The 16381-nt window shown below is 42.1% G+C and overlaps 1 protein-coding gene across 3 annotated transcripts in view; it reads right to left on the bottom strand.

Moving 5' to 3' along the window:
* Positions 1–16381, bottom strand: part of COL9A1 (collagen type IX alpha 1 chain) — a gene marked incomplete at its 5' end in the record, with an annotated part of 61393 nt that overhangs the window by 11906 nt on the left and 33106 nt on the right. For 2 of the 3 annotated variants that reach the window (XM_082634302.1, XM_082634301.1), the window contains 8 exons: positions 2822–3010; positions 4883–4937; positions 5151–5297; positions 8371–8403; positions 9928–9972; positions 10871–10906; positions 11415–11486; positions 12095–12148. In XM_082634302.1, the coding sequence (XP_082490428.1) occupies positions 2822–3010; positions 4883–4937; positions 5151–5297; positions 8371–8403; positions 9928–9972; positions 10871–10906; positions 11415–11486; positions 12095–12148 (631 nt within the window). The remainder of the gene's footprint in view (positions 1–2821; positions 3011–4882; positions 4938–5150; positions 5298–8370; positions 8404–9927; positions 9973–10870; positions 10907–11414; positions 11487–12094; positions 12149–16381) is intronic. The other variant, XM_082634303.1, reaches the window with a different exon arrangement.

Here is a 16381-nt window from a genome sequence, read left to right on the forward strand (position 1 = left end):
TAACAGTGTGCAAAACATGTCGGTGAAAACCAAAAAATACACAAACATGATGGAAGCTTTCAGTACGGTCTGAGGCTTTTTTCTACTAGCTCCTGTTAAAAATGTTCCACTGTGTTTTTCAAAGTAACTTTTTAGGAAGAAAACAGTGATTTGCTTAAGACATAGCCTGAACTGTTAAAAGCTTTAGTAAAACTTATTTGTTTTAATAAAACTGATCTACATAGGAATTTCTCTGGAAAAAGGCCCTCAAAGCAACTCTATGGCAAACCAAGACTTCCACCATCCCTTCTTTGTTAAGCATGAAAACAGAAAAGCAACAGGTGACAATGAAACACGTCTCTTCTCTGATTGGTGGAACAGTTAAGTTTCAAACGGTGGAGTATTTATTCTCAAGGAAAATTTGTCTTACTACCTTTGGGTAGTAGAACACTGTGTGCTTTCTACTAAGTAGGACTGCTAATCTATGTGGTGGACAAGAAAGGTCAAGTCCAATTACCTAAAACCATACATCTCCAAATGTATGGCAGCAGCAACTGAAATAGAAAATCTGATTATTCCTTTCTGCCCTCACCCCAAATCTTAAGAAGTAGAATTCAGAGGAGATGCTGCTTCAAAGGAACCCAATGCCAAGAAAGGTATGGAGAAGGGCGGGGCGAGAAAGCTCTTTAGAAAAAAGAAAAGAACTATCTCACTTCTAGATTATAGGCTATGTCATAAACACCGCAGTAAAAATAGGAGGAAGTCCCTTATAACATCGAACTCTGCTTGATGAATGAACTTAGTGCCAGAGACATTTCCCAGGTTCCAAATATAGAAATATATTTTTCTTCCCTTCAAACTAAGGTTCACTGCTGGAGTCAACCCAGCGCAACCCAGACACAATTCCACACTGCGATTCCCAGCTTCCCGGAAAGTGTCCGGATCATGTCACCTTTGTTTCCAGAGCTTCTCAGCCCTGATTGCTCGTTCAGATAACCTGGGGAATATTTTCAAAGCCTGGGGCCTAGACCAAGTCAATCAAAATCTCTGGGCACGGGACCCAGACATGAGCAGTGTTTAAAGCTCCTTGGGTCAGTCCCGCGTGGAGCCCAGGCTGGAGAAGGCAGCCCTTGGCAGGCTCTCCTGGTGGAGCAAGTACAGAGATATTTTCCTGTCTTAGGAAATCAGATGGGACTTCAGGAGCCCGCTCTTACTAACTCAAACTTAAGATCAGCCCCAGATATGGAGACTTCCTTTTGGCCAGAGAAAACAGGGCTGAGATCCTCTTAGCCCTACAAGGTGGTCCTTCCCTGGGAAGGCGAGACCTTGCCTGTAGGGTAAGGACCACCCTACACTTGTGCATTTCCACTGCGAGCCCCTCTCCAGAGTTGCTGACTCAGGGGGTCTCTGGTGATGCTGATGCTGCAGGGACCACTCTTTCCAAACCGTTGTACTTGAGTTCACTTTAGTGAACTCCCCAAGGCAGAGGAGTCATCCGTGGGCTGGGGCACAACAGGGCGAGCTCAGCCTGCAGTCCGCCCACCGCATGGAGTTCCCTAGAATGGTTTACGGAGCTAACGGGGCCCGACCACAGGGACAGCACCTCCGCTATGGATTCCTGAACGCAAGCTCAAAGCAGGGCCAAGATGAATGAATGGCTAAGAGGTTCTTTCAGAGAAGAGGCCCAGTCCTCTTTAAGGTGAACTCGGAGCGCTCTCCATATGATTTTGTCCAGCCTCCAAAAACATGGAAATTGTGCCAGGTTTACAGGAGGCCCCAATTAGGGCTCTTTTTTTTTTTTTTTTTTTCTTAACACGCAGCTCTGCACATGCCAAAAAAAAAAAAAAAAAAAACATAATTAACAACACTGTTCCAGCTGAGGGTGTCCTGAGCCAAACACATCAGCCATTCATCCACAGATCCCGAAAGGCATCTTGCTTGACCTCTGACCATTAACACCATAATATTTATCCCTAATTGGAGCACCACTGCCTAAAAAACAGAAGTCCCTCTCTTGTTTTTGACGCCACGTTTTTCTGAAGTTCCCGCAGAGAGCTGTCAGTCACTCAACACGATGCAGAAACTCTGCACTTTTAGTCCCTTCTGTTGATTATCCCAGGACCACCGGCCCCCGTGCTGACATACTCACCTCACCTAGCAAACACTGTCAGGAAGCCAGTCCTTCTGCAAATCCCGCAGAATACCTAACACGCTCACAATCCTGCTTTCCTACAAAATACTGGTTTCCAGGGCTTAACTTGCTTTAAATAAAAGGAGAAGAAACAAACTCCCTCACACCCTCTCACATGTTAAATAAGGAACAAAGTTGTACCTCAGAGCCAGAAAAAAAACAGCAAAACTGATATCCGATGTCACTCTTTAAAAGGAGAGGGAGGCGGCTTTGACTCGTGCTATGATTTTTCTGATGTCCTGCTGACAAATTTTGTTACTTGAAGTAACAGATAACATTCAAGGGCCAGTTGCCATCTTAGAAGAGTTCTACAATGATATTAAGGTCTCAAAAAAAAAAAATAAAACCCAAAACTTCAAAGATCCTTTACCAGATCCTGTAAAGTTTACCTTGAACTATGATTAAAGCAGTGTAACTGTAAAAAATCAGTACCAGAAGTCAAGGGACCTTAATTCCGGTATTGGGTCTACGGTCGTCACACACCAAGGTCGAGAAAATGTCAAACAATAGTTTTCTAATCTTTACCATCACCACAGTAAAAGAGAACAATCCATCTTCTTGTCTCATAGATACCTGGCAGTTTAGGACAAGTGAATTCGTCTGAAAAAAGCCAGTGTGTGTTCCTGGTTCCACGTGGACAAAACGCCTTACCTTTCGCTCCCCTCAAACCAAGAGCCCCGGGGGGGCCCTTCATGCCCGGGAGGCCTCGAAGTCCCATCTGGCCTGGGAAACCGTTCTCTCCAGGGGGGCCTGGGGGACCAGGGGGGCCAGGCCGCCCGGGGAGGCCCGAGGCTCCGGAGTCTGGACGCTTGAGACTTGCAGCCATTTCAGCAAAATGCTCTAAAAGATAATAAACAAAACAGTCCAGGGAAGTCAGAAATATGAAAGGGATTCGAACGAAAAAAAGAACTATTTCAAGAGCCTTTTTTCTAAATGTGTCACCAGAGCTTCAGAACTGCTGGTGAGGCCTGAATAAAGCTGGGTCATTTTCCACGGGCTTTCTGCCAGGAAGTTTCACTGGTGCTGCTTTGTTCAGCCCTCCCTGGATGGATCTGGTCCTGCTGCTCTGAGACAAGGGGATAAAAGACCTTAAACTTCAGGGCTGAGCGGTGTCCAAAGAGAGGAGTGTGTCACCTGAACCTGGCTGGTTACCTGAAAACCCAGGACGAAAAGAAAGGGAGCTTCTCAACACAGGAAGAAGTGGACATCCAGAAGCTTCTCAAATGCAAGGACATTGTCCAGAATTAGTACTGAGATACCATTTGAGACCTAGGCTCATGTTTTTAGCTTGAAGATATTAAGTTATATGAAATACCCTGAGGATTCATGACTTTCTATTAATTCTCCTTCTCAAAAGTTTTTTCATGCTTGGAAGAGACACCAGACATTAAAGAAAGCCTGCTTCTTAGGAATGGTCACTGCCTGTCTTAAAAATTCATGACTGTGTAGGCTCTTTCAGGAAGCATTAAATAGATTAAGAAACATCCACTAAAACCATGGAGAACAAGAACATTTTCCCATTAAAATAGGGGAAATAGGGCTTCCCTGGTGGCGCAGTGGTTGAGAGTCCGCCTGCCGATGCAGGGGACACGGGTTCGTGCCCCGATCCTGGAAGATCCCACATGCCGCGGAGCGGCTGGGCCCGCGAGCCATGGCCGCGGAGCCTGTGTGTCCGGAGCCTGTGCTCCGCAACGGGAGAGGCCACAGCAGTGAGAGGCCCGCGTACAGCAAAAAAAAAAAAAAAAAAAAAAAAATAGGGGAAATATTTTAGTGTATATTTTTTAATTTAGGGTATGAAGGAGAAAATGAATTGGAAACACATTTCTCAACAAGATTTTTAAATTGTTCAAATGCAGGTATCCTAAGTTGGCCTTATTTAAGTAAGAGTTAACATAAAGTCATAATTTTCTCAACACTTAATGTTTAAACTGGAAATACCCTTTCAAGATAAGATGTCTGCGATATTGGTTTTCAAATATAGATGGGACCATTTCATTCTGAAAAACTCTATGATTCTACTAGACAAATTATACTATCTCCTGAACACACAAAAGATGAGTGTTTCTTCATGAAAGAATTGGTTCCAACCAGAATCAAATAATAAATAGCAATCTCCATAGGCTTCTTATGGGCAGAATTCTGCCAGTTACTTCTCATATAATCTATAGAGAGAGCCTAGGTCAGTGCCAGGTACACACCAAGTGGTAGAATATTAAGAGGGGAAAGAGCCTGAGAATTTGTGTTCCAAAGGGGGGGAAAAAGTGTCTGTATCGGGCTTCCCTGGTGGCGCAGTGGTTGAGAGTCCGCCTGCCGATGCAGGGGACACGGGTTCGTGCCCCGGTCGGGGAAGATCCCACATGCCGCGGAGCGGCTGGGCCCGTGAGCCATGGCCACTGAGCCTGCGCGTCCGGAGCCTGTGCTCCACAATGGGAGAGGCCACAACAGTGAGAGGCCCGCGTACCGAAAAAAAAAAAAAAAGTGTCTGTATCTGTGTGTGTGTGTGTGTGCGCGTGCATGCTTTCTTGTAAATTAACCCCATTGGTAAAAAAAAAAAAAAAAATCCTGGCGAGCCCAGAAAGGTAATATTTTTCCTCGAGGCTATAAGCTATTGCACATGGCGACAAATTGTATGAAACAGACGTGAAATTACTCTTATTCAAAATCCCCCGCCTTTAAAGCACACAAAAAGCCAAGCGGCGAAGATTTACTTACCTCGAATGACTCTCATGCAAACCTGTTTAATATGCTGGTCGGTTGGCGCTCTGCCCTGGGACAGAAAAGACAAAAGCCAGTTTGTACACGGAACCACAAAGAGGACATTGTGTAATGGTAAACCGACAGGCTGGGCAAGGAACCAGGTGGCTGGAACCAGAAGAGCTGGCCCCATGCTGCTGAGGAGCGAGGTCTGGTCCTACCCCCGCGCTCCCTGCCGGGGGATGGAGTCCCCAAAGGGAAACCCCAGGGGCTGCCCAGCGCTCACCGGAGGGCCCTGGATCCCAGGCAGGCCAGTGGCACCCTGTTCTCCCTGCACGCCTCGCGGGCCAGGGGGTCCTTGTGGTCCTTCCTCCCCAGGAAGCCCCCGGCTTCCTTCGGGTCCCCTCAAGCCAGGCTCCCCGGGGCTACCTGCCTGGAACACAAGGGCACACTGTAAGTCCAGGCTAGACACAAGGAATGCGTCTGCTTCATGTTAATACAAGCGCTGCCACGAAATTGTGGGTTTCCTTACACTCTGTCTCCCAAGCCGCGTTTGCTCAGAGCTTACAAACCCTCAAGGTAAACACACGTAATGCCACACAGCAGCTCTCCAATCTCTTAGAATTCCAGCTCAAGTAAACGTTTTAAAGATCTTTCTTTGGGGTATAGTTATTACTTCAAAATGTTAATGGGAAGAATAAATTTTAAAACCACATTCTTCACACTTTAAGTCACTTCTAAGAGCACGTTAATTTTTAATAAAACGTGTTAACTTTTTCTGGCCACAGAAAGGCCACTGAGTTCACAAGACATGTCACATTCTATATCACCAATATAGAAAGCATAAAATAAAGATATTTCCAAGAACATAAGTTATTTAGCCTTTATAACATTCTTTGGAGAAGAATTTGAAGAAGCCAGATGTATCCAGGAATTATCAAATACTAACATAAAACTAAATCAATGCATTTAAAATGCCAGAACAAAAAGAGTGAGTCCATAGTTTATCTAAGTATTGAGGAAGTTAAAAATCTAAACATTAAAGATGTTAAAAATAAACCAATTATTTTCTTGGCACAAAAGCATATACCAATTAAATTTTTCTTCTGAAAGCAGACCACTAAAAACATCTTTAAAGTCCTCATCTACAAAAACTGCTTTAAAGAGAGACTAAATTAATTCACTTTTTCTTAAACTACCTCTGGTGGAATTTGTGGCAAAGTAGTTTCAGTGGACTGTAGTTTTCTGAATAAAAACGAGAAGATAAAAGCACAGGAGACATTGAGGGAACACCACTGCTCAAGATCTGAATGTTCATAAAGCAGCTCAATCCTGCTTCTTTTTCATATGCAACATTTATCTAGGAAAAGCCAACTTGTTCAAAATCTCAAATGTTTTAAACTGAAGAAATAAAGGTGATGAAGCAAGGCTTTCACTAGACACATCTAAAGAAAGCTCACGGAGTGTGCTTTATACAAAAAAAAAATTGATATTCATCTTAGTCAACCTGTCAAAATTGCCTCTATGAAGAAATTATGGCTTAAACGATTTCCAGAGTGAGGGTCAAGGGGGAAAGCTAAGCATGTGTTATGGAACGAAGCCTGGGGAGCTGTCGGGTGACTGGTATACAAGACCATAGCAACTTCTAAAAAAACCTGGAGGAGAAGCCAGAATGAATTCAGAATGCGCTAAAGAGCTGGTGGAAAACAAAGGAGGCCAACTCAGAGTGTATTACCTTGCTGGCAACATCTGAAATTTTGCTAGAACAAGCAGCAGGGCATTTTTGATGAAGAGATCAAGGGCCAACATGACCAGGATGTCACAAGGGCCCTGGGTCTTTGGGAAAGAATTCCTACTTGAGGAGGCATATGCTGATGTAGAAACCAGCATGCAGACCTCACACCCACTTACCAGCTTTGTCTTGCTGAAATCACTGAGAAAAGGTAAACCTTTTCTGTTAGTAACTCTTTGCCCTGATTCTGGGACGGTGCACTTCACTTTCATCTGTATTACTTGGGTCATGTCAGGAAAGACAGGGGTAGGAAGGGAGGTGATGAATCAAGAGCTAATTCCTAGTATTACATCCAAATTGAAATGAAATTAACTCATTTTCACACCTGCATTGTTCATCCACTTTTTTCCTTTATAACTTGAATTCTCACCTTTGAACATTACTGATTATTTCTAGGCAGTGAAGGAGGATTTCCATTACCAAATTCTATCAAGGTTTACTCTTCACATTGTTCTCAATCCTAAACGATTTCTGTCAAAGATTCTTAGGCATAAAGATGTTATTTGAAGCTTGAGACTGTCACATGGGGTTTAGAGGCAGTATGTAAACAGGTAAGATAATATAATGTAATCATTTCCATCTCAGGGCTGTGTGAAGAGCCCAGGGCAGGGCACTGTAACCAAGCCTGGGCGGGTCCTCCCGGAGAAAGCTGAGCTGAGGATGCGGCTAAAAGCTTAGGTAGGAGGTACTATTCTAAGGAAAGAGAAAGAGTGTCCTGGACTAGAAGAGCACAAGGCATTGAACAGCATGTGCCAAGTAAAAAGAACCATAGACAGATGGTGTTCCAGAGAGGTCGGAGATGAGGCTGGTGAGGCTCAGACCACTTCATCAAAGGCTTTGTATACATTTGCTAAGAGTCTAAATTATTCTATAAAATGTTATTCCTAAAGGGTTTTAAGCAGAGGAGGAATAGATAGTGGGCTTTATCTTTTCATCTAGATGACATTGGCTGTCACGAGGATGACACGTTGGACCAGGACAGAGAGAAGTCGGGGGTGGGGTTCCAGAAACAAGAAGACTTGGAGATTAATGGAAACTGGTGATAGATGCACTTGAGATTGAAGTCTGAGCTTCCTGCTTTCTGCTTGTATTATCTTAAATTTCTTATTTTATTAGATGTGCGTTCCTTTCAAATTAGCAAGCCATTCTAGATTTGCTATTAATTGATTCTATAATTCTGAATACATCTAATCTCTAAGGACATCAGTTTAGTTTCTGTAAAATGATCAATTAAATGAGATGGTTATTTTCTCGCTCTAATAATTATCTGTATTTTCTTAGGTATCGTGCCTATATCTTACTTCCCCAACGAGAACACACAGAAGATTAAGAAAATTGCTGAAATATTTGCAATGCTATGACTGACAATGAAATTCACTTATGTTCTTGTCACTGCAGAGCACAGGTCGGTTCTTATAAAATAAACCATTTGTGGAAGAAATTACGACGTATATTCAGTGAGCCACTTTAATATGAAAAAAAAAAACTTCCTTTAGAGTAATTAGGTCAAAAGGCAGATCCATTTACACTGTTGTGAGGTTTTTTCTTTGGACTAATCCACTACTTAGAGAATAAATTTAGGTGTTAATTTCCTTAAAGGTAAGTCCTTTTAGAATTGAATTTTCTAGAATGATTTCATAAAGCACAGCATTGCATTTTCTATAGCTTTATTCATATTTTTATTTTTTATACCGTTACTGTTCATTATACTTACAGATCCCTTTGGGCCAGGTAATCCTATATCTCCCTAAATCAATAAAACAAAATTATATTAGAACAATGTTTACTAAAAACTCTAAAAAGGTTATCATGCTGCCAAACTCAACAGAAAACCATGAACAGAAGAACGATGACACCACAGAAAAAAATTAGATTCACAATTTGGATTCTGGTCCCAGCTCTGCTACTTACTTCAGGACCCAGTGTAAACTTTGCAACCTCCCAGCTTTGGCTAACTTGTCTGTTAAATAATAGGGTTGAATCACAGCTCTCCAAGGCTGCATTCAGATTTAAACGGCTAGGTGTGGAGAACTGAAATGTGCAAGTCAAGACATTAAGCTAGCATGCTGTTATAAAACATAATAGACATTTAAACCAGATGACTTCATTTCTGAAACTCTAACAATATTTTTAAACTCATCCCCAAAAGTGTATCAAACCAAATATGCATGCTCTTATGCTTAAAAAAAACCCCTTGACTATCTCCCACCACTAGTTCTAGGTATGAATTCAGCTCATCTTAGCAGCATGTCCACTACAAAACAAGATGACTTAAAACATCCCCTTAAGGACCTCCCTGGAGGTCCAGTGGTTAAGACTCCACGCTTCCAATGCAGGGGGCACGGGTTCGATCCCTTGTAGGGGAGCTAAGATCCTAGAGGCTGCACAGTGCAGCCAAAAATAAATAAACAAAAATTTAAAAATAAATAAATTAAAGAATAAAACATCCTCTTAGCTAACAAAATGAACCGTTTCAACAGAAAATAAAATTAAAATCACCCTTTTTCTAATTTACTTAATAGTTAGGAAGCTTTGCCTCATTCAGATGTTAACTGAAATCCTAAAACTCTGAATAAAACACTATCAGCATTTTCTCCTGTCCTAAAAGCTCTCTGAAACTATTTTCTGAGAATTCTGTCACACACACACACCCCAAAGGACCAAGCATAAGTTTCCACACGAGGTCCTGTTGGATTGTGTCATAACCATAAAGGATGAGCCAGCAGACCTAACAGTGCTGTGGAGGTGATGACTTGCTCTCCTCCCCACCTTCCTGGGGATTTAGCAGAAGGCGCCCCTGGACCTGGAATCACTTCTTTGGAGGGTCTTAGACTCCAAAAGGCCGTGGAGAGTACCCACGGTCAAACTTGGGAGCCTCAACTCTCTAACTACAATAATCTATAATACAAACTATAATAAAGCTCTAATTTTGTTTCCATGATGGACACTATTCATAGACTTGTCTACAGCCATATAAGAATCACCTTGAATGTCTACATGGAAAACCACAGAAAACATGCCCTCCAAAGGGAACGCTTTGTCCTCCCAACAGTTAAGGCCACGTCTATCAATGTTGGCATGTTTCCCCTCCACTTTACTTGATCTTGGGTGCGATTCTCGGGGGTTGTTTTTTAGCTTACGTAGAAACATATTACCTTTAAAGAAGTCAGCAAGGATAGCAAGGTCAGAGAAAAGAAAAAGTACGCATGTTTCTAATACAGTTCAACATCAGTGAATCTCCATCAATAACCAGAAAAAAAAAGTGTCTTACCAGTTCACCCCTTTCTCCCAGTTCTCCCTCTTCACCAGAGGCACCCTAAAAATTAAAAGTCACTTTTTAAAAATTCTTAGTTCCTTGGCTCAATTTGAACCAGTCAACATTGAGAAGCATTCAAAAGTCCCTGCAGTGCCCCCAAGATCATGCAGAAATATGAAATGATCTCAGTGGTTTTCCTATCTAGCTGTCAGGGGCTTGTCCAACCCAGAAAACAGCCCAGAGAAAAGCCAGAAGGTGAAGTTGAGTTTCTGCTAAAGGTAAGGATTAATGACTATATCTAGCAATTTTATAATTAGGTAATACTTTAAAAGGGCTCTTACAGTTGAAGAAAAACAAACAAAACACCAGGACAAGGACTAACTCTAATTCACATGCATTGTTTATTTGCTAAGGTCTTGGTAAAGAAAAAACAAAACATTATGATGCGCCTATGGAAGGCCTCATCAGACTGGAGTAAACCAATCTGTTGCGTAAGAGACAGGGCCACTCTTTTCAAAGGAAAGACAATGTGTGTTCTTGAAGGCAGAGCCATCATGCGCTCCGGCTTATTAAAATGGTAGATAAGGGCTTCCCTGGTGGCTCAGTGGTTGAGAGTCCACCTGCCGATGCAGGGGACACGGGTTCGTGCCCCGATCCGGGAAGATCCCACATGCCGCGGAGCGGCTGGGCCCGTGAGCCATGGCCGCTGAGCCTCCGCGTCCGGAGTCTGTGATCCGCAACGGGAGAGGCCACAGCAGTGAGAGGCCCGCGTACCGCAAAAAAAAAAAAAAAAAAAAAAAGGTAGATAAGGCTACAGACCAAATTAAACCCTGCGTTTCACTCACTAAGAAGTACATTGAGCCTCCACATTTTACCCACACCGCAGATCAGCCAGTGCCCCCTGCTGGTAAAGCACATTAATGCACATTAAGCGCTGCATTCCACACATGGCACCTACCTGTTCACCCTTTGGACCAGGTTCACCAACTACACCCTGCAATGAATAAAATATACTTTTTCAGTGTTTTGAGGTTTTTAACTATATAATTTCAAACGAACCAACTCCCCTTATTGGGCTGGTGAATAGGAACAAATATGAATAATCCCCATCGCCTCACCACCACCTAGCAAGAGTCAGGTCAGACCTGGAGAAACTGACAGTTGTCCAGAAAAGTGACTGGCAACCCGAAGTGTCCCCTGAGCACATCCGTGTGAAATGTAACTAGTAGGACTGGAAGTTTAGAACTGAATAGGATGTGTGATTACAGCTGAAATTTTTACTTTACTCAGCTTTTATTTTTCCCTTCTGATAAATTACTATATTAATAGATTTTTTTTGTTTCTTAATCTCAACTCTCAGTAATTTAAGATATCTTTCTTGATAGCTCTCTATGGTAATTTCTAGAAAAATTCTCCATTGGGCCAAAAGCGACCTTGGTTTCTCAACATAGTAGAAATCACCCTTCCAAATAAGGAACTTTCTGGACAGCTAGGTATCTTACCCTGTCACCTTTCATTCCAGGAAATCCAGGGGGGCCAGGCAAGCCAGGGAGGCCAGGGCTGCCGAGAGAACCCTGAAAGACAAACACAGAGTCCCCAGAACCACTGCTACCGCAACATCGAAAGCACATAAGCCAGACGCAACCTTGGGTGTGTGGAGTCCTGTCTAGAATAAATGTGCTGTGTTGGTTCAACTCTGCTTCTAAAATTTGTCACTCTCCCAACTCCCAGGAGAAGAGAGCCAGCTCCCGCCCCCACTCCATCCCACCTCTGAGGTCCCCAGTTCCAGGGCTAGCACCCCTTCCCAACAGTGGCCTCTTTGAGCTGAGTCCCCTCCTTGCTGTCTGTGTAAACAAGCACGGCTGGAGAAGTACACGGCAGCATTCACACACTTGCTTTCCAAGTCCAAGAACAAGCAGGAGCTAAATGTAGCACTTTGTATCTCTCCCTGTTTTCAAATAAATGCTACAAACCACACTGATTAAAATACCCTTTAAGGGTCTCCTAGATTTCATTTGAAATTCCTCATTTACATTTTCACACATTCACATAGGAATAGAAATCAAGTAAGGATGATGCAATTACCCCTTGTAAATTATTTTTCTCTCCTTGCTTCTCTTAAAAAATGTATTGTGTTTCGTATGAAGCAAGTAAACTGCCAGGGACTAGAACTCTTACTTACCAGTTTACCTGGTAGTCCTGGGGCTCCTACTGGCCCTTCTTCACCTCTACTGCCCTAGAAACACACAAACATGATGGTCAACCAGACAGTTTGCCGAAACGCAAATGTTTAATCACTATTTCAATGAAGTAACATGCTACCTAGGTTTTGGTTTAAATATAAAGGTCACCAAAGTATTCTCCCCATCTTCAGCTGAAGGCAGAGACCTTTATATGAAATGCCTGCAGCCTCGTCGGTGTTCATCCTGAGCTCTAACAGTCCTAATGCTGTTCGTTTTGAATGCAGACTGTTCAATGGACATCACACCTGATACGTCTACAAGAAAAGGCAAGTAGGAATGTTCAGCCTCTACTTCACCATCCAAGTTAGATTATGGTGATTTGTGTACATGCTTTATCCTCTCGTTTAGACTACATGTTCTTGAGGTATAGGTAGAGTAAAATTTTGAATTCCACACAAATGTGTAAAACACAGAGTAAATTTCAGGTCTACAGTACATTTTAAAGCAGTATCTGGCAAATGATCTTGAACCTCGAAAGAGTGAAAAAGACACAGGACGGAGATGTTCACCTTCAAATTACTACTGTGACTTCAAAAAGACATAAATAGTAGAAATGTATAAAGTTTCTGAAAGATTCTTTGTTCTACTCCTTCTAAACATGTCTTAAAAGGTTAAATAGACTTTGGAAGGTACAATTTATAATGCAGATACACCAAAAGCAACACACTCATTTCATGTTGTGAGCCAGTATCAATTTATTGGAAACTCTAAGCCCTTTGAGAAAAGGAAACACCATGAACTCTTCAGTTTCTTTCTCTGAGAACTTCATACACTTTTATGCAGTCTGACAAAAGCTTGTTTCATTTCTAATGCAAGTTCAACTAAGCTGAACACTGAGGTTGCTGGATAAATAATCACATTTCCTGGATGGTGTACACAAAATGAAGGCAGTCTTTTGAGTTTGTTTTTCTTTAAAATGACATGACAACTTCATATTAATGTTTAATATTTATAAGTGCTTCTGATAAGATTATCCTGATCTGACCCATATGTTATTCATTCATCTATAAAAAGAACAAAACGTCAAGATCTATAAACCTTCTGCATTTTCAGTTGCTCTAGAGGACTGAGAAATGTATGCTAAATTACAAGTCTCTACCTATAATTTCATGGCAGTTGTTTCATATGACTTACAGGTGATTTAAACAAAATACTCTTAAATGATTTTCAAACACTTTTATATAAATGTTCTGTCTAATGCATGAGTTTGAATAATACATTGGTACATAACCCTTGTGAGGAGCTTGGAAGCCAGAAGCAGTGCCCCATGTGGACGGATGTTAGAAGGATATATTGATAAGTCAGGTGAAAACCAGCCCTTAAGATAGATTCTTCTGTGTCTCTACACATAAAGATTGGGTTCACCCCATTAATATGACCCAGTACTTCAAAGTTCAAGATAGATTTTCTTCAGTACATCCGCTCTGCTGGCATTTTCAAATTATTTCTGAACTGCATCCTGACTGAGATCCTAGATGTCATTGAGATAAAATGACTTTAATTCACAGAACAATTAACAGTCATATGGTGGGAAACATAATTAATCGTGCCAGAAAGGGAAAGCAAAGTTCTCGATACAACCTCAAATATTCACTTCTAAATAAATGAACCATGATGCCATCTTATCCAAAACAAAGATGATTAATATACACTTTTCCTCTTCCACATACCAAAAGGCTAAATGAAAATAAAGGACTGTATAAGCTTTCATTTACTTTTGGAGAGATTAATTATCTTTTCAGTCAAAGACAAAGATTTTCTCTGCTAGAATCTTATTTTCTCTGTCTTTCATGAGCTCTTATTATTCAGTTCAGAAGTCTTTTCCAAGCCCCGGCAGCCCTTGGTAATACCTACGAACAGCTCAGAACCCAGTCTAGGCAGCCTGCTCTGCTGACCTATAGCCATGACAGGGCAACACACGTAGGACCAGGGGAGGGATGGGTGAAATTACGGGCATTCACTTTTCTGTTCCTGCACAAATAGACAGCGTGTGGTTCCTCATTTTCATTTCGTGTCTAGCTTATAAATCCTTGGCTATTCTGAACTTAGGTATTTCTATAGAAATCATCCCACTGTGCAAAAAGGTAATGTTTATTTTCACAATGACCAAACAGCTACCAAAAAAAAAAAAAAGTTAGGGCAAGATTTTCTCATGGCCATTCTTATGATTTCTATGTGTTCTAAAAACATGCATATTCTTCCTCTAAGTTCTTTCATTTCACCTGTAACTAAGATGAACATGAGCAATTGAGATATAAATAGTAATCTCTAAAAAAACACAGGTGAAACTAAATACATCCTGCAGGGAGCAATTCACCCTAACCTGGTAACAATAAGAGTGCTAAAAAAATGATAAATCTCTTCTGTTTCAACAGCTATGGTGAAACCACATTCTCAGATGTGGGCCAGGGAGGCTGGTGGGGAAATGGCTCTTCTGTCCCATGGCTGATATTTACAAACTTCTTGACAAAAGTTATGGGTTTGAACAAGAGAATTGGAAGGAACCAGGTGAAAAGGCAACATCCTACCACTGAAAATGTGAAGACCATAAGCAAATGCTCCATCTTTCTCTTGGGTGCCCTGTGCCACCATGTTTATCTCCAACATGTTAAGACACATCTTCCAATTCATCCCTATCTAAGAAGCCAATCAAGCCTTAAAGAAAAAAAAGATGCAGACCCTCTACCAATGATTCCGAACCCTGGCTGTGCATCAGAATCCCCTGAGGAGGTTCTAGAAATATATTTCACTGGTGTCTTCACCAACCCACTTCCCGTTTCCCCTCCGCATTCCACCCCTCTCCCCCAGGTTCTAATTCTGTAGGTCTGGGGTAAGACCCAGGAAATTGCTGGGGCTTATGTTCTGTTCGTTTGTCTTCACCAGCTTTAGTTAGATTCTTGTTAAATGCTCACTGCAAAAGCTCCATAAGTACTAAAATTTGCTAAATGTGTTGTGTGCCGTTAGAATTTGCCAAGCTAACTTCAAATAAAAACATCCAGCAGAACCTTGACTTTGGAGGCATTAGAGGGTGGAGATGGGGACCTGGACACTGAGCCCCAAGGCCAGGTCTGAAGTTCAGCTCTGCCATGCACCAGCTGACTCCAGGCAGGCAACTCAACCCCTCTGTGCCTCGGTCTCCTCATCTGTAAAATGGGCTTTCGGGAGGATTGAATAGATACATGAAGTACTTAGAACAACGTCCAGCTCATAGTAAGCATGGCAGACGTGTTAGTTATTATGTTTATCCAAGGAATAAAGACATCAGTCAAAATGATGGTTTTCAATCAAATGTTCCATTAAATGTTATTTTCGCTTCAAATCTTCCAAATTTCTTTAAAAGCATGAGTTATGCTTGGAAAAAACAAGTCTCTAGTCCTCATTTCTCGAGTTTCTGTCAGATCACTAAGAAGGCGCCTTTTTTATAAACAAATTCTAGGAGCTATTTTGTAAAACTCATTTTAATAAATACAAATACTTCAATATGGAAGTCTCCCTTTCAAAATGGAACTATTAGGGCTTCCCTGGTGGCGCAGTGGTTGAGAGTCCACCTGCCGATGCAGGGGACACGGGTTCGAGCCCTGGTCTGGGAAGATCCCACATGCCACGGAGTGGCTGGGCCCGTGAGCCATGGCCGCTGAGCCTGCGCGTCTGGAGCCTGTGCTCCGCAATGGGAGAGGCCACAGCGGTGAGAGGCCCACATACCACAAAAAAAAAAAAAAAAAAAAAAGGAACTATTAGACTTCTAAAATACCACCGAAAAATGCATTTTATTATACGTGGGTTGTCATAATTGTTTTACCAAAAAAATGAATTTTACTCCACTGTGCTCTAGATTGTGATGGTTGTTGTATTTGCCTGATAACCCAAAATGCTAAGTAGCTGAAGAACAAACATTACCCTTAGTACCTTGCCAGTTTCAGAGCTGGGAAATGATAAATCACTACACTCAGTCTGCAGTATACACTAAACACCTCTTTCTGGAAAAAAGGATGCTCAACCCAGAAGATGAGTTATGACTGCTAAGGATCGCTGCTTTTACAAACCCGTTTTCATATTAACATTGGCAGATCATGTCAGTCCTACTACAGGGATAATTTTTAGGCTTGCCACAGAAATTTTTTTTTTTTATGGGGTACGCGGGCCTCTCACTGTTGCAGCCTCTCCCGTTGTGGAGCACAGGCTCCGGACGCGCAGGCTCAGCGGCCATGGCTCACGGGCCCAACCGC

The sequence above is a fragment of the Mesoplodon mirus genome, assembly GCF_964341445.2.
Source record: "Mesoplodon mirus genome assembly, chromosome: 10".
NCBI lineage: Eukaryota > Metazoa > Chordata > Mammalia > Artiodactyla > Ziphiidae > Mesoplodon > Mesoplodon mirus.